Below are 19,397 nucleotides of genomic sequence, written 5' to 3'. Positions count from 1 at the left end.
AATTCTGCTCGCGGGTGGAAAACCGGATGCTCAATTTTGCCGTTGTCCGGTTTCCAAACCCATGGCTGTCAGTGGGTTTGAGAACAGATGCCGGAAAAATTGAGCGTCAGCTGTCAAACTCGCTGACAGCTGCAGCTCCTGTCAAAAATGAGGTACTAGGATCGCGCTAGTATCCCTAGCACCTCTTTTTACCGCGGGCCCTAATTTGAATATTTTTTTTTACTGAATCGCGCGCACAGGAGAGCGAGCGCTCTCCCGCGACTTTTACTGTATCGGCCTGTTTGCTGGGCTGGCAGTAGCTGAAAATGGACTCCTGGTGTACATTCATTCCATATCTCATACTGTGCCATATAGATTTGTGATGGTACTAGAAAGACATGCCCTCCTGCTCATCTCACTAATAGGGTCATTCATCAAAATGCATTATGGCGTTAACACACGCAATAACACATTAACGCATGCATTAACTCCATAACGCATACGATAAGAACGCTAACATAGGGCGTGAATGCAAATTTTTGGGAGGGGTGGAATTTAGGAAAACTAGGGGCACTATCACACCAGGTGATAGCATAACGCATGCTATTGCATGGTTTTAACGCTGGAAATAACTACACCTTTTTTCCTGGTGTTAGGCTGTGTGATATGGCCATAAATGCAATTCACGATAAATTTTTAGGATTGCATTTTGGCCATTTCTGGGCTTGGGAGGGGGAGAGTGGAATGGAGGGAGAGAGAGCACCTCTGGGGAGGGCCTTAGCCCTGATATTGAGAGAGAAATAGTTGCACACTAATAGTTCAACGTGAGGTGTTGGGGGTTCTTTAGGATTTAGGGGCCAGTTTCTCATGTAGAGAGATGTACGAACAGCACAGAAATTTTGTACTGTTATCTCACCTTAGCTTGATAATACCCTGTTAGTCCAAGCTAGGGTGAGAACATAATAGAAATGGTATCTTTGAGACTTTCCTCACCCCAAATGATGTCAAATCAGAGGTGTACTGTGCTGTTCGTATGTCTCACTCTACATGAAAAACTGGCCCCTAAACCCTAAAGCACCACCACCACCTCACATCAAGCTATTAGATGGGCCTCCTATTGAGAGAGAAATACTCAACTGATATGAGGGCCTTGTAGATAGTCTGTCAGTCTGTCTCAGTGCAAGATTTGAAAATCGGAATTATCACAGGGTGTGGTTTACCGCACCATGTGATACTACAGATGTGAAGCATTAACACATTTTGATGAATGTAGGGGTAAATTTGAAGCATAATTATGTAATGTTACACACTGAATTGTTTTCAAAGTAAAGTCAATCTGATTAATGTATCTTGTGACTTTTTTTTTTAAACTTTAGATACAAAATTAAGGACTTATTAAGCCATGCCTTCTTTGCTGAGGATACTGGGGTAAGAGTGGAACTAGCAGAAGAAGACCATGGTAGGAAATCATCTATTGCCTTAAGACTGTGGGTAGAAGATCCTAAGAAACTAAAAGGAAAACCCAAAGATAATGGAGCCATTGAGTTTACTTTTGATCTGGAAAAGGAAACTCCTGATGATGTTGCACAAGAAATGGTAAAAGTTTCCTTATATTGACCCAAAGTATTAGATGGTATACAAGTCTGACACACACTAGAAGTAATTTTGCTGAATGTATAGGTGCATCCCCCAGGTGGGTGTCCCATTCCCTTTGCAAGATAACTGATCAAAAGCACTGAAGAATGGCAAAATTTAACAGCCTTGCTCTTTTAAGCTCCCATAATGTGACTTCTAGGGTTGGTTTATTTGCATTTTGTTACCAAGAGTTTAAGTAGTAATACACAGTGAGCCCCAGGTTCTTAAGGATTATATGGAAAATGGCCCTAGAATACCTCAGGACCAGTCATCTTGCTGGTTCCTAGTTAATTGCACAGAAATTGCATTTTGTATTTTGCATCTGGTTTATTTTAAATATAGAAAATTCTTTTTTTTAAATGAGCCATTTTATGGCAATTTTATTTTTGGAACTTTGCCATGAGAATACAAAAATGATTTAATCAAAACAGGTAGTTTATTTGCTATCTATGGCTAATTTTTAATATGTAGCTGAAGTCTCTCACGTAATATGGATTGAGCTAAGAGGCTCATTCTCTTTCCCTATAGCATTAGACTGCAATATATCATGTATAAAAGTGGGACTGACTAGTAAATCATAGCACTCATTTAAAAGTGCTTGTGCTGACATTAGAATCATAGTGCCACTGCTAATTAGAGGACTCCATTTACAACTCAGCTTGAACAACATTAGCTTGAACAACATTAGCTCCAAGAAGATCAGACTAATTACAAGAGGTTGCAATTTGTGACCTAATGGTCTTATTGGTGTGCCTGGATTGACATAATTAAATCAAGGTGCACCAAACCAGCAAGATGCACGGTGATCTGAAAAAAAAAGAGCCAGCCTAGGTTTCTTGACTAGCAATTTAACACTGCTGAAAAGCAGGGGAAATTTTGTTTATTTGCAACGATTTAAATGAAAAATGTGTACCAGTTTCTCTCAAGAATATCTGGCACTAAATGTGTTGCCAATGCACACATCCATACTAAACATTGCCACACTCAATTGCTTTTATGGCTAAGCTTTGTAGATGAGCCTCCTTATGTCTCATTGGGGTAAGATAAATTTCAAGTTCATTTTAAACGTTAGTATCTTGGTCATATTAAAAAAAAAAAAAAAAAAAAAAAAAAAAAAACCCCTCGGGGAAAAATGAAGGCCTTAGGTTTTGTCTGTTCTGCTCTGACTCTTCAGGTTATCTGCTCAGTGTTCTAGAGATTTTTTTTAATGAACAATGAAACAAAATAACTCTGAAGTCTTACCACTTACAAATCACACAATGGATTCAAAAATCAAAAAAATGAAGTCAAATTTCCTCAAAGGAAAAATTGTATTAGCATTTCATAAAAATGTGAAGATGGGCATTAAATGGAAGTAAAATTCTCTTAGGAATAACAATCTTCTCAGAAAAACAACTAGATTTTTGTCATAGCCCAAGTTCCCACTCTTATGGGGTTATTTTCTAAAGGCTTATTGCATGCAATACGGCTATATCGCGTGTGATAGCATGCAAATTCGAGTTGGGGCGGCGAGGGGGCAGACTCGGTGGTGTCTTCGCTGGCGGCAATAAGGTTAGTAACGTTATCGCCAGTAGCTCGCCGAATAGCATCACCTTTCATGGTGGCACTACTTGGTGCGAAAGCCAGCAGCGAAGATACCACGGTGGTGTGAAGGCCACGGGCTTTCGCAGGCCCGCCCCCCATTTTCGCTGGATTCATCATTCAGCGATGAATGATGAATCCAGGCCTTAGATGGTAAACTTTTTAAAAAGTGTGTGGGTGCATGTGTGGGTACTTTCGTCAGCCTGCACCAAGGAACACGGCCATTTCACAACATACGTGCGTATATGGTGCGCCCGTTATAAAATAACCTAAACGTGTGCACATGTGCACGCAATTTTAACTGGATGTGTGCAAATGCCACTTCTACCATATGTGTGGGGGGGGGGGGGGGGAATTTAAAGCACATGTGTGCCGATCCCATTACCAATTTTGCCAGTTTATTCCCAGTTCACTCAGGGTAAGGAATAGGACTTCCAAACCCCACTAGTTTAACAGTCTCCCTTCTCCCATGTTAGACCCAACCTTTAAAACCTTGCTGATGTGTTTGGTTTTTGTTTTACGACTTACAGGACACCCATAGCAGAAGCAAAGTTACACGACAGGGGACCCCAGGGTGCACCTGTGCACATAAGTATTTACACACACATTTCCATGTGACATCCAGGAATGCCCATGTCCCTCCCAGACCACGCCATGCCCCTTTTTCAAAACTTAATTTGTGTGAATAGCGGTAGATATGCGCATACATGGGTGGATTTTAAAATCCACTCTGTGCACGTTAGCCCGGCTTGTGCACATATCTCTTGGTTTTGGCATGTGCTGGGCTTCTTAAAATTCACCTTTTTATGTTTGAAAGTCATTTATCAAATCAAATAGTGTTCGTTAAATATAGTAATTTGTATCCATTTATACATCTGTCTCTTCTATCTAGTATGAATGTAAACTTAAACCCATCATTTATCTCTTTAAAAAACAAAACAAAACTGCAGCTCAACTAGACATCCAGTTGGATATCCAACATCCATTATGGCTCAGCATACTGGCATATTCAGACCCAATACAGGTATGTTAGTGATTCCCATCATCTGTTTTTGGGATCTTTGCTTCTCCACTGACACACGATCAGTCATGCTGTAAAACCAATAAAAAAAAAAAAGCCAGCTGGAAGCTAAGAAAATAAGAAATTGCCATACTGGGTCAGACCAAGGGTCCATCAAGCCTAGCATCCTGTTTCCAACAGTGGCCAATCCAGCCTACAAGTACTTGGCAAGTACTCAAAAACTAAGTATAGCCCATGTTCCTTATGCTATTAATAGCAGTGGCTATTTTCTAAGCCAACTTGATTAATAGCAGGTAATGGACTTCTCCAAGAACTTATCCAAACCTTCTTTAAACCCAGCTACACTAACTGCACTAACCACATCTCCTGGCAATAAATTCCAGAGTTTAATTGTGCGTTATGAGCATTTGCTCCGATTAGTTTTAAATGTCCTACATGCTAACTTCATGGAGTGCCCCCACTAGACCTTCTATTCAAAAGGTTAAACAGCTGATTCACATTTGCCTCTTCTAGACCTCTCATGATTTTAAACACCTCTATCATATCCCCCCTCAGCTGTCTTTTCTCCAAACTGAACAGCCCTAACCTCTTTAGTCTTTCCTCATAGGGGAGTAGTTCCGTCTCCTTTATCATTGGTCACGCTTCTCTGTAGCTTCTCCATTGCAACTATATCTTGAGATGTGGCAGCCAGAATTGTATGCAGTTTTCAAGGTGCAGTCTCACCATGGAGTGATGGAGGCATTATGACATCCTCCGTTTTATTCACCATTCCCTTCCTAATTCCTAGCATTCTGTTTGCTTTTTTTTTGACTGCCACAGCACACTGAGCTAACTATTTCAAAGTATTATCCAGTATGACACCTAGATCTTTCCTGGGTGGTAGCTCTTAATATGGAACTAAGTTGCATGATATTTCTCTGCCAATCAAGATCATAATTTTTGTGCGATTTGGTTTTAAAACATCTTATCCAATAAGTGAAAAACCCTTCCCTCCCCAGTACAGGAATGACATCATACATGGATTACAACAGTTTCCCATTCCATATCGAAGTTGAGACCATGTGGTTGGACAGTCTGAAGTTTAAAAATCCATTTTCTTTCAGATAAGAAATGGGCTATATCATCATCTCCTCATTTAGGAGAACGAACTTAATCAAGAATCACACTGAAAATCACCTTCATATAGTGCGCTACTGTTGGAACTGTCATCTTCTTAGTAGCTACACAGCTTCTATGTTCAATCTGGTTTTCACCATGCATTTGATCTTCCCTACATATTAGGAGGGCAAGGACACAGCAATACATAAACAGACTGAGATACAATCAAGGATAGCTTCATCCAGGATCAGTTAAAGGACACATACTGCATTCTTCACAACTCCTATGGCCTCCAAGGGACATTACCTCAACTGAGGTGTTACAGCCTCAGACCAAACTTGTCACGCATATTCTTGCCATGTATATATGGAACATAATGGTAATTCTGTAAACATGAAGAATTTTCAAAATATGCTAATGATGGTAAATCGTTTAAAAGCAGCAATCTCAGAGAATGGAATAACACGATCTTTGTTAATATTGGTGTGTTATAACAGTTGTCAGATAAGAGCCCATTTGTATTTTAAATTAGAAGGTAACAGCATTCAGCAAATTTGGCAGACATTTCCTTTAGTTTAAAATCCAGTGTTTGGAACACAATGGCGACTGCCACAATTTTTTTGAAGTCATAATAAAAAAAATTGTTCTCGAAGAAATTAACAGTTCAATCACTTTTTGATTTTTGAATCCGTACTGTGATTTTTAATCCTCTTTTGTACTAAAAAAAAAAACAAAAAAAAAAAACTGGATACAAGGCTTGACATTTTTTTGCTGGTGCAGTTTTTTTCTTACATATCTTATGTTTTGGTGGCAAACTGAATTCATGAAATAGTGTGTTCACCTTAACTTTTCTCCTGCTGTCACAAATGACTTTCAGCTAGTATATATGGCTTAGAGAGAGCCATCATTTAACTGAAATCTGGCCCTGTAATTATATATTGCATGCTTCTAGACACAAGATAATTGCCTTCCCTCTTGCCATAGGTCCCCCCCACCCTCTCAAAAAAAAAAAGTGTAGCGGAGGAATCCCTCCAAAGATGTGGTCTCTTAGCTCTGTCTCATGATCAAAGTGCTTAAGTCAACTGAGCAGCAACGTCCCATCGGGCTTAGCAGGTGCCCTATAAGTGGAACGGTACCCCCTTAGGCATGTGCCTAATGGGAAATCCAGCCCTAGATATATTTAAGAATTATGAGATTTTTGTTGTATGGTGTTAATTTTATTGGTAAGTAGTGTTTTAGTCATAACTTGTTTCATTTATGAGCTGCTTGTCTGTCTTATATAAAAGCTATAAAGCATTCCTTCTCCCCCCCCCCCCCCCCCCCCCTCCTCACTTTGGGTTTTTGGAGGGTAATTTTCAAAACCATTTTGTTGGATAAAACAGTGCTTTACCTGCAGACACCTTTTTTTTTTTTTTTTTTCTTTTTACAAAATTGCCCATCCGATATGCAGATAAGTGTGCATAAAGGGCCTGTATGCATGGAAGTGAACGCATCAGTGGAAGGGTTCCTGGGAGCAGGATTGGGAAGGGGTTTGCTCTTGTGTGTACTTCTGCATTTTTAAAACTGGGTTTGTATTTTTCCCAATGAAGTTCTGCACACAAACTAGATTTGGTGGGATAACTTAGAAAGTGCATGCATGCTTCCCTTGGGGAAAACTGGGGTAAAGTACCCACAGACTTTGCACAACTGCTGTCACCTTAGAAAATGTACCCCCTTGGTATTTACCTTTTCTCCCTTAAGTTGAACTTGAGCGAGAGTTTAACACTTTGCCTCAAGCTCACACTCGAGTCCCAGCCAGATGACACTTTTCTTGTTCAGTGAACATACCTGGGAACTCTCCGGATTTGACCCGGAGACTCCAGAATTATAAAGGAATTGCCCAGGTCTCTAGGCCAACACCAGAAAATTCCAGATGCCCTGCTGATGCAGCTTGTGCGAGCCCAAGCGTTTCCTATTCTAGGTCTGAACAGATTGGAGGAGGCATCAGATTGGCCTGCATGGGCTGGAAGAGCAAGAGCAGCTGCAGTGTATGGCTGGAAGGATTGCAGTCTGATAGGGGGCCCCATGGAGGAGGTGCTGCTGCTAATGGGGGAGGGGATTGGAGTATATGAGGCTCCATGTGAGGGAAAAGTGTGTGTGGGAGAATGAGGAATGTGAGCATGTATGTATGAGTGACTGAACAGATGTTTTCATACTCAGTAACTTTTTTTTTCTCAGTTGTACAAACAAATATTGGTAGCATGTTCTTTTTAAGCAAGTCTACAAAGGTCTTATGCTAAGTCAAAAATCTGTGATACCTTCTATAACTTTTTTTTTAATGCCTCCCTTTTCCCACTGGCTCTCTCCCTACTCCTAATGTTTCCTCCTTGCGTTTTGCCCTTCAATTTCCTTGTCCTTTTCTATATTCTTTTTGCTTTCTTCCTTCTGCTATGCCATGAATCTTTGTCCTTCATTTATCCATTTGCTTCCTTTCCTTGATGCTCTATTCATGTTTGGGGGGGGGGGGGGGGTTTAGACTATTTACTACTTTCTCATTAATGTTGTATCTTTTTTTTTTTCTCCTGTCTTTATCCAATTTACTGAATTTTTTCTCCTGAAGTAATTTCTTGTCATATGCTTAAGGATTTTCCATATTCCACTTCTGTATGTCCTTAATTTTCAGGCTATCCATTATTAATCCATGGATGTGGATTATTCAGTTCAGATTTTATGAAGAGAAAACCACTTATGAGATTGGTGTGTGCACCCCTAATAACTTTTGTGTTTGGTGTTCTGTTCATATCTTACTTTCTGGACATGGGGGATTTGAGGCTCTGAGTGAGTTGTGTACACATTCATGCATGAGCACAGCCCAGGAAATAGTTCTGAGTATAACTTTGTTTCCCAGCTTTGTTTTTATCACCACTAAATAGCCTGTATTCTGGTGTCATGAATAGCATGCAAAGTTTGAGCATCACAACTCAGACAAAATGCATCGTGGAATTTGCTCAGTTTTGGGTTTTTTTGTTTGATTTTGGTCCAGCAGTTTTCCTTCTGCTCCCTTTTTAATGTCCAGCTCAATAGGAACTGGCATATGGTTAAGGTGGTTAAGACTGTGGTGCCATAAATATTTGCCCAATAGTAGCTGGGGTAATATTTTTTCCCGCATTTTCAATCATCCTCTTCTCTAGGCCCCAGCTATAGCTGCAATAATCCCTGTAGAAAGACACTGGCTAATTCCATCTGGAAGCCAGTATGCATGCATCCTTATTCTGTCCATTCTGTGTTGAGGTTGAGCAATGGCTAGAACTCCTCTTAACCAAACATTCTCTCTCCCCCCCCAAGGCTGTGAATTGCATGCATTTTTCAGTCCTAAATAGTTACTTATTAAAACAGTACCATAAAGAATGATCCAAAAATAGTTGTATTATATCTTTTATAAATATTATGAATATTGATCTCTTATAATTTTACAGTATACTTTCTTGGCTGGCTGTGCTAAGATTGGGGGTGCTGCACCTTTCTCCTTTCTTCATAGGCCTCTCCAGTAGTACTGTCTGTTTTTTGTCCTTTGTTTGGCCAGTAGGACCCCACATTCCCTAATTCAAAAGGAAAGGGGTATGTCTAAACTGGAAGAATTTGAGACCTGCAGAACTAGTCATAGAAATATATTGCTGCTAATTTTGGAAAATACAGGCATGAAAGAATTGACTGTATTAATTCTCCATTGACAAGCAGGTATGAATTGGTTGTTATGCGTGGGTGATGTCATCCAATAGTGCCAACATGGACCCAGCTGACGAGTTCAGAAAAGACTTTACCGAGCATTGGAGTTGCGTGTTCACACTGGTTTGTGAGCCCTTCAGTCTCTTTGTCTTGGCTATTGCACAGACATGTCCTAGAATTTTTTTCTACTTTTTAGGACCCAGTGCCTCTATCTGCCATTTTGCTTTCTAATTTTTCTCCCTCTGCCCCTCAAATAGAACCTTTACATTCTAAATAAAAATCAAGTGTTGAATATGGAGAAGCCCAAGGCCTTGACATCTGTGGTAAGCAGATTCAAGACAAACATCTGTAGGCACTGGAGGTCCATCATTGATAGCCTATTGCTGCTTGGGCCCATGTCTCTTCCATTTGCTACAGCTATGGTCACATTCCTCAGGAAGCATTTCTGCACCTGGAAGATGGAGACCCTGAGGTGCCAGCAGATGATAACCTTAGACTAAGGCTTTGGGTTAACTAGCAGAACATCAGAGTATAGTGTTGTCAGCTGCTTGGCACAAGAAAATGAGGTGAGGCATCCCCCTCATGATCCCATAAGCACAAGAAGGATTCCCTCCCATGGTGCTGCACTTCTACATCCAGCACAGGTCAAAGGCTTAATGTGGCACAGAAGCCTGTGATGCTGGGTGAGCCACCAAGAAGAGTCCCAAGCAGCATGGGAACCACTTTTTTTTTTTTTTAATTTAAATGTTTATTGAAACCTGAATACACAATAACAGATCAAACTGGTACAAGAAATACAACCAAAAGAATTCAAGTCATAGTTGTTTTTGTTCTAATGGAACCCCTAGTCCCCCCCTCCCCCCGGAACGACAGCCGCAGGTATAAGCTGCACAGGAACGAAATCAGATCAGCATACTACAGAACCACATAGTTTTTTTTTTTTTTGTTTTTTTTGCCTATCACAGATGCATCCTGTAAGGGTTTAACCAAGAATGTTAGACATGTACAAGTAAGGCTCCTGGTACAGAACGTAACATTGCACTACCTATAAAGGTACGCATATTAGCGACACATTAGATTCCTACAGGTAAATAACAAGGTCGGGCATCCTGCACAGATGTAACGTACCAACAATGTTCCCTAGAAACCAGCTGAAGGCATTATAATTGAGCGATGTAAGTCGTAAAAGGGTTCCAGATTTTTTTAAAGGAGGCTTGCCTATGATATTTATCTGCCGTAAGGGACGCTAAATGGTATATGGAATGCAAGTTTACCGTGACCTCAGAAACAGAAGGTAAAGAGGGCGTCTTCCATCTCCGTGCCAAGGAAGTACGAGCCGCTATGAATAACTGGGACCCAAATTTCTTTTGGAATTTATCAAGGGTAAGGGGAAACATATTTAACAACGCCGTTTCAGCTAACAAGGGCACCCCTACCCCTGTAATATCACTTAGCAGGGTAAATATAGCTTCCCAAAATGAAAGGAGACATGTGCAAGACCACCAAATATGTAGATAATTGCCCTCACCAATACCACACCGCCAACAAATCGCAGGTATATTAGGATACATACGATGTAACCTATCTGGGGTAAGATACCAGCGAAAGATCATTTTATAACAGCTCTCCTGCAACTTGGCAGAAATAGAGCAGTGGCGGGCAATAAGAAGAGCCTCATCCCAACTCTTCACACAGAATTGCTTACCCAAATCACGTTCCCATTGTTGTCGATATTTACCATAGGCCTGATCAGGGGGAAAGAAAAGTCGATAAATTTTTGAGATGGCCCCAGTCAGGTCATCCCCCCTTTGAAGATAAGCTTCCAGTAAGGATCTACCCGGTCTGAGCGATCCATTCCGCAGAATACTGCGTATAAAATGTGCCATTTGTTCGTACAAGAGAAAGTCCCGATGGTCCATATTATACAAAGCAAAAAACCGTTCCCTAGGGATAAGGGTGCCCTGCTGCAGCAGATGGCCTACAGTAATAATTCCTTGCTCCCTCCAAAACCCCATGCGAGAAGACTGGAACCCAACAATGAGGTGAAGGTTGTGCAAGAGGGATGTTTGATAAAAGTATTGATGGTCACCCACTGTCTTTGACTTAGCCAGAGCCCAGATCTTTAAAGTAGTCTCCAACGAGTTGGGGAGGCGAGTTACCGCCTTCCAGGTACGCTGTGGCTGCCAGAACATGGCTGCTAGCCCCATGGATCCCACCAAATCCTGTTCGATATGTACCCATTGCTTCAGCGGTGGCTGACGAGCTATATCAAAGATCACTCGTATTTGCCCGGCATAATAGTACCAGGTTAAATTAGGCACCGCCAGGCCGCCTTGATTCTTGGGCAAGAAAAGCACTGACCTGGCGATCCGGGGAGGCCTACGCCTCCAAATGAAGTCAAAGACCTTCTTCTGCCAATTGCGGAGTATCGAGGAGGGAATAACCACAGGTAAGGCAGTAAAAAAATATAAAAATTTAGGCAAGACATTCATCTTGATGACTGCAATCCGACCTAGCCAGGAAAAGGGTACCTTGTTCCACCGACTAAGATCAATGGTCAACTTATGGACCAGTGGAGTGAAATTAAGGGAAAACAACTCAGATAGATTGGCTGAGATCAGAATGCCCAAGTATTTAATGTGTGTTTTGGCCCATCTAAAGGGAAACTGCGATTTAAGCAACCCCTGATCCTGGGAAGATAGGTTAATGTTTAACAATTCGGATTTCTCCAAGTTCACTCGGAGTCCCGCCACGCTACTAAATTTAGTGAGCTCTCTCATGACACCTGTCAGAGAGGTATGGGGTCTAGTGAGAGTCATCAAAATATCGTCCGCAAAGAGAGACAACTTGTATTGTCGTCCTCCCACCTCCACTCCCCGTATATCCTCGGCCGCCCGGATATAGGCAGTTAAAGGTTCTAAATATAGAGCAAAAAGTAAAGGGGACAAGGGGCAGCCTTGCCTAGTTCCCCGACCAATAGCAAAGGGATTCCCATATCCATTATTAACTTTAACTCTGGCTTGTGGGTGGTCATAGAGCCGTTTTAAACCAGTTAAGAAAATGAGGGCCAAAATTTAATTTTTGCAAAGTGGAGAATAAGAAAGGCCAATGGACGAGGTCGAAGGCTTTTTCAGCATCGATGGATAACAGTACCATCGGCTCGCCGGCTTCCCGCACCCACCACATGAGGTCCAAGACTTTCCTAATGTTGTCCGCTGCCATTCTGCGGGGAACAAATCCCACCTGATCTGTGTGAACCAAATGGGGAAGGAATCTGTTGAGTCGGAGCGCTAGTATACGGGCCAATATTTTTAAATCGACATTGATGAGGGAGATGGGTCTGTAGGAGCTGCACAAGGTAGGGTTCCTGCCAGGCTTAGCTAGAACCGTAATACCAGCAACATTAGCTTGCGGGGCCACCACTCCAACCCCCTGAGGCTATTGAAATAGTTTGTTAGAGGTTCCACAATGGCAGGGGAACATTTTTTATAATATGCACCAGATAGTCCATCCAATCCAGGGGCTTTGCCCGGCTTCAGGGATTTAATAACCTCCTCTACTTCCTCCATTGTAATGGGTAAGTCCAACAGCTGCTGCGTCTCCTCATCTAAACTAGGTAGGCTGATGGCGGCCAGGTAAGTCTCAATATCGCCTTGGCCTATGTTTTTCTCTGAGCTATATAACGCTTCATAGAAGCGCGAGAAGGCCTCCCGGATCTCCACGGAGTCCGTGACAGTATCTCCAGTTGAATTTACAATCCGGGAGATATGATTCTGAGTCACCTTCGCCTTCAATTGGCGAGCCAACAATCTGCCCGCCTTGTCCCCTCCCTCGAAATATGCTTGCCTGGTAATATCCATGGCGTGCAGCAGCTGTTTGTTATCCAGTTGCTGAAGTTGGGATTTAAGATTCAGCAGCTTTTGATAACAGGGTTGTGAGTGGGTACGCATGTGTTCCTGCGCAAGCAAGCCAATCTGCTGCAAGAGAGTTTCCCTTTCCTGTAGTCTCGGTCTTTTACACGCTGCCGCCTGTGCAATGAAAGTGCCCCTGATGACGGCTTTAGAACAGTCCCACAATACCCCCGGGGTTATGTCAGGGGTGGCATTGGTGGTAAAATACTCCTGTAACTGCGTTTCTAACGTTTGAATAAAGCGATTTTCAGACAAAAGTGATTCATTTAGTTTCCAGAAGCGAGCACCAGGATCCCTCCTCCCCAAGTCGACTGTTAAACTAATAGGAGCATGGTCAGACCATGTAATAGGTTCGATATCAGAGCCTCTTATTTGGTGGCTCATCCCTTTATCAACTAGAAAATAATCAATGCGGGAATAGCTATGGTGTGGGTGGGAATAGAAAGTGTAAGAGCGAGAGTGGGGATGCATGTCCCTCCATATATCCGCCAGCTGCCATTCATCTCGCAGGCCTTTGAGCCGCGTCCGCCGTGGCTGCCGGGCAGTAGGCAGCTGTATGGAATTATCCTTTACAGTATTTAGGGTTAAGTTAAAGTCCCCCCCAATAATCAGAGCCCCTTCTGCGTGAGACAGTAAAATGGTCTGTAAGGAGTGAAAGAAAGAAGACTGTTCCTTATTGGGAGCATAAAGAGAAACCAGGGTGTAAACCTGGGAACCAATCCGAAGTTTAAGAAGGATAAATCTCCCCCCTGGATCTTCAACCTTAGCCACTAGATCATATACCAATTGGGAAGAGATCAAAATTCCCGTGCCTGAATATTTATGGTGAGGTCCGCAAGCTGAGGTATATACATGAGGGAACTCTTTACAACGCAATAAATGACTATGCCTATGCTTCAAATGTGTTTCTTGGATAAAAGCAATATCCGCCTGGAGGCAGATCAATTCTTTCCTAAGTAGATAGCGTTTCCTGTAGGTGTTCAGCCCCTTTACATTAAGTGAAATTATTATAGCCATAGATAGAACAGTGAAAGGTGCCTATATGATACCTGAAAATGCCATCAGCATCGCACGAGCTAAGCCTGACCGGAGCGTTTCCAAAGAGTACCATGCCCAAACCCAGAATGTGCAGTAGGCAGAACTGCCAGTGGTGTGGAGTGTAGTGAGTTGATATTGCCTGCATGAAGCTGTCTATTTCCCCCCTGACTAACAACGGGACTCGCTGGTACGATGCGAGACCCAATAGCGGGGTAGCCTAACTGACAACGCATGGACCCGATCCCCCCCCATCATCCCCTCCCCCCCGCCGGCATAGTGCTAGCTCTACAAAAAACTTTGCAACGGCAAACAAGCAGACTGTGTGGTAGAAAACATAACTCGTGTCCAAAGTCTCCCCTGATAAGTGTAAAGGATTAAGCTTAGGGCGATAGCTGTTGCCAGACCTATACACAGTCTCCATCAGCCCAGTCCTTCTTGTATCCCCGTGGCTTGAGAGCGCTGCCTCCTCAGTCTTCCTTTACCCAGTCCTGGGCGACTCCATCTTGGGGCCTGCGTGGTCACCGCAGGAGCTGGAACCTTCGGAACAGAAAAAGGCGCCGCCAAACCTGCTTGTTTGAAACTCTCCACTGCTTCAGTCAGCGAGCGCACCCGATACGTAATTCCTTTTCTTTGAAATACCAGGGCAAAAGGAAACGCCCATCGGTAGCGGATTTCTTCATTGCGCAGAGCTGTGGTGACCTCCCGCAGCTGAAAGCGTTTTTGAAGCGTGGACGGGGCCAAGTCATTAAAGATACTGAAGTTTAAGTCCTGCCATTTCAATTGAGGGTGATCCCTGGCTGCTTTTAGTATCTCCTCCTTGACACGGTAATGATGGAATTTTACAATAATGTCCCGGCATTGGTTTTCTTTGCGAGGGCCCAAAGCCCTGTGCGCCCTCTCAAGGTCTATAGTCGGGTAGGTGTGATCTCCCTCCGTAAGGCCGCTCGTGGAGGCTAAGATGTGGTGACAGAGAGCTTTTACGGTGGCCACGCAATCCTTATAAGTCTCAGATTCAGGGATGCCCCGGATACGGAGGTTCGCTCTCCTCGAGCGGTTTTCTAAATCCTCCACTTTGTCTGACATCGATTCCATGTCAGCGAGTAACTGAGACTGTTTAGAAATTAGATCTGCTTGTATGCTCTGGGCCTCCACACGAACGTCCAGGTCATCCACCCGATGTCCCAAGGAATTCAAATCCTCCCGCACGTTTGTGATAGATTCCAGTATTTCTGCTTTGTGAGACTTGAGGTCCGCTCTGAGTTCTATGAACCAGTTGCGCATCTCAGTTCTGGTCGGAAATTCTGCATGGCCCACGACACCTGGGGAGTCTGCTGATGAAGCGGCCGACCCAGGCTCCTGCAAAATGTCTGCCGAGCACGCTGCTTGTGCGGCCTGGTCCTCGCTATCGGCCAGCATTTCTCCGGCGACTTTGCTGAAAGCGAATTGTTTTAAATCTAAGGATTTTTTACGATCCGTCATCTTCACTGGGAGGGACACTGATTGTATGCAAAATTTTCTCTCGGCGAAGTCTTATTGCTGCAAAATAGCCGATTTTAGCCGGGTTAGAGGGAGAGCGAGGCGATCAAGCGTCCATTTTGTTGCGCTGCTCGCTAGCGCCCCCGGGAACCACTTTTGAAGTAGTTTCCATTGGAGCCAAAGAAAAGATCAGCTCTATTAGCACAGGGCTCTCCAGAGTGGGCTCCTCCTTGTCACCAAAGCAAGACAAAGCTTCATTGGAGCATATCCCAGTGTTCATGGTGCAGAAAACCCCATTGTGCTAAGTCATCAGAAGTTCCTCAGGTTTGTGACGAAGGATGTGCATTACCATATGAGGTGCTCTTTTGGTGCCTTGGCAGCCTCAATGGTGTTCACAAAATGCCTTATGGTAGTGTTGGCATAGCTTAGTCAGCAGGGAGTCTGCGTTTTCCCACACTTGGATGATTGAGAAACTTCAAAATTCCTACTAGAAACACAGAAACAGGACAGCAGTAAAGGACCATATGACCCATCTAGTCTGCCCATCCGTCTAATTTATCTAGCCCTTACAGTTCCCTTCACTCCCTCAGATCTCTTGAATTCAGATACCGTTTTTGCCTTTACCACCTCCACCTCATACATCCACTACCTTATTTAATTTATTTATTTAACATATTTATATACCGTTTTACCAAAGATTGAACAAAGCAGTTTACAGCCATAAAAATAATAAATTCAAATAAACTAAAATATAAAAGAATAAAAATGCAAATATCTTGATCAATAACATTAAAATCTCTAAAAGGAATAGAACTATTACGTTTATAAAAACAGAGAGAACTTAAATTAACGTAAGAAGCCTAAAATAGATACCTTCTCTGGAGATGGACTTGTTGCCAACCAGAGTCCATATGGCTCCTCCAGTTGCTGAGTTTCCTAATCAATTTTGCCAAGTTCAACCTGGCTCTGACTTTGGCTCAAAGAATTTAGTTCATAGGAGCCTAGATAGATTCTAGTCAGGAAAAGGTGTTTTGCCCTATTGTCACATTGGACTCATAAGGGCCTCCTTCAGTGGGACCAGGCATCAGCAAAGCTAGTTCTGGTCCTTCTCAGACACATGGCTACTGCAGTACATGTGGTTCCCCTGATTCATCTGAGGCCTTCAGGGGTCTCTTCAGAGTCAGTGGGATCAATTATCAACCATTATCCCATCAAATCAACAGGATGAAAGTATCCCTTCAGTGGTGGATAAATCTGGAAGTTCTAAAGGTAGGTCTTGCTATGTGATGTCTACCTTGACACACTGGTATGGTGTAAACACAATGCTTGAGTTATCTGCAAATCAACCACCTGGAGCTGTTCGCCATTTGCTTTGCTGAGGGCTTTCTCACCTCCTCTCAGAAAAGCAAATCTTAATCCAGATGGCCATTTCTACATAAATAAGCAGGGAGGTAGGGTTCTTATGCTCTCTGCTAGGAGGCCATATGAATCTGATCATGAGTAAGCCATCCCAATGCGCCTATCCAGAATATGTTGGTGGACCACCTCAACATAGTATTATGCATGAATAGTCCTTTGATTAAGAATTCACAGGCTTAAGTTGTTGGGGAAAGCCAATGACTGACCCAATCGGCTAAGAAGTCAACAGGAAGGTCAGTGTTCTGTTCTGTGCATCCAGCAGCTTCAGATCAGACTTTAATATTATGAATGTGTGTTCCTGTGACAGCGTCTAATGTTGGAAATTAATCTGCTCCCAATGCTTTTCTGCTAAACTGGAGTGTCTACTCTATGTATACCCACTGATTTCTCTAATCATCAGAACTATTCAGGAGGTCCTTTGGAACCAGCTGAGAATAATCCTTATAGTGGAAAGTGTAGTATCACTCGTCTATCAATTCTATCTCCAATTCCATTGGAGAGGTCTTGGATGTTCATCACTTAGAAGGATGGCAGGCTCTGTCACTTGAACCTGACGTTGGATCTCATAGCATAGATATTTAACATGCGGTAGTCTCCTCCTTTTTGCCTTGTGAAGGAGGTGGAAGATGTTCAGTTTTCAGCTAGAAAGTCTTATAGTTTCAAGTGGATGATCTTGAATTGGTGTGGAATCAGCTGTCTAAATCCCTTCTATTACCTGAGAGCCTTGCTTCAGTATCTATTCTTCCTTTTATCCTCCATGGTTAGCACTTCAAAGTTCTCGGCACCACTCTGCTATATGAACAGCAGGTGGAAGGGGCTCTGATCTCTCACCACCCTTTGGTATCCAAGTTAATGAAAGGACACTGACATTCCAGACCGTTCAGTCAGAGCCTCCAGTTCCATGAAACCTTATTGTGGTCCTGGTTCACTTCATGAAACCTCCCTTTGAACATGAGTCAATGGATTTGAAATTTCTCTCCTGGAAAGTTTGTGGCCATATTTTCGGTATGAAGAGTTAAGAACTATAGGCTCTGGTTTCGTAATTACCATTCATATCAAAAATCCACAAAACAAGCCCAAAAAAACTCAGAAGTCTGAGGTAAATATAATAAAGTCAAAAAACACACCACACTGTTCCTCAGTATAGTTTTATCACATTCAATCAGCTGTATTCTATATCAACTATTTTTGTAGGACCTTCATGGGAACAACTTTAAACCAACTGATAAGTTGTATAACCTTTTGGTCCACTTAAACATATTTTTTCATTTTTTAATGTCCATTATCTATGAACTTTTCATATTTTTCTTAACACACAGTCCCAAGCCATGAAGATCCTTAGAACGGGTCACATCTCAATTGCAAAAATCTCTAAAGAGAGCTGTTTTACTTATCTTTTTATCTGGAGGCTAACTCTGCTCACAACCCCGACATGGCCATGTTTTGGTATAAGATCTGCTTCAGGGGGTTCCACAAAACCTTTCGAAAAATGCTCTATTTTCCTTCCAGCATGTGACCCGAGAGATTTCAGCTTTTTAGTAATTCATGAAAGACCAAAGCTGAAATGAATTACTAAAAAGCTGAAATCTCTCGGGTCACATGCTGGAAGGAAAATAGAGCATTTTTCAAAAGGTTTTGTGGAACCCCCTGAAGCAGATCTTATACCAAAACATGGCCATGTCGGGGTTGTGAGCAGAGTTAGCCTCCAGATAAAAAGATAAGTAAAACGGCTCTCTTTAGAGATTTTTGCAATTGAGATGTGACCCGTTCTAAGGATCTTCATGGCTTGGGACTGTGTGTTAAGAAAAATATGAAAAGTTCATAGATAATGGACATCAAAAAATGAAAAAATATATTTAAGTGGACCAAAAGGTTATACAACTTATCAGTTGGTTTAAAGTTGTTCCCATGAAGGTCCTACAAAAATAGTTGATATAGGATACAGCTGATTGAATGTGATAAAAATTTACTGAGGAACAGTGTGTTTTTTTGACTTCATATTTACCATACCAGTAGCTTTTTCATAATTGTGGATCTACAAACCTGCCCAAATTTCCTTCCAAAAGTGGTAACTGCATTTCACATTAAGCTATTGTGCTTCCTACATTCCTTCCAAGACTACATTTGCATAAAACACTTTTCACTCCTTGGGATTGTAAGAGCCTTGGCATATTACCTAAAGAGAACTTAACTTCACAATCATGCTTCTCAACTGTTTGTTTTGTTCCAAATAAGTTGGGAAGAGCAGTTGCCAAACAAACTTTGTCTAATTGGCTAGCGGACTGGATAGCATACTTTAAAACAATTGAGGCTGATCAAGTAAGATCAATGGTTACTTGAGTGGCTCATCTCAGGGCTACTTCCACTGAAGACCAATACAAAGCTGCTACTTGATTATTTTTTCACATTTGCACATTTTACTACTGTCTGGACAGCATGACCTGAGGAGATAACTTTGGACAAACAGTTTTACATAGTCTGTTTGCCCAGTAGTCCATTCTCTACCTGGTGGGTCTGGGCTGTTTAGGAGCTTT

At 42.4% G+C, this 19,397-nt stretch overlaps 1 protein-coding gene across 12 annotated transcripts in view; it reads left to right on the top strand.

Moving 5' to 3' along the window:
- Positions 1 to 19,397, top strand: part of WNK2 (WNK lysine deficient protein kinase 2) — a 336,843-nt gene that overhangs the window by 164,697 nt on the left and 152,749 nt on the right. For all 12 annotated transcript variants that reach the window (XM_029600851.1, XM_029600854.1, XM_029600860.1 and 9 more), the window contains exon 7: positions 1,356 to 1,575. In XM_029600851.1, coding sequence (XP_029456711.1) covers positions 1,356 to 1,575 — 220 coding nt within the window. The remainder of the gene's footprint in view (positions 1 to 1,355; positions 1,576 to 19,397) is intronic.

The sequence above is a fragment of the Rhinatrema bivittatum genome, chromosome 4 (assembly GCF_901001135.1).
Source record: "Rhinatrema bivittatum chromosome 4, aRhiBiv1.1, whole genome shotgun sequence".
In the NCBI taxonomy this organism is placed as follows: domain Eukaryota; kingdom Metazoa; phylum Chordata; class Amphibia; order Gymnophiona; family Rhinatrematidae; genus Rhinatrema; species Rhinatrema bivittatum.
The sequence above is the reverse complement of the archived record's forward strand: the minus strand, read 5'-3'. Positions and strand labels throughout refer to the sequence as shown.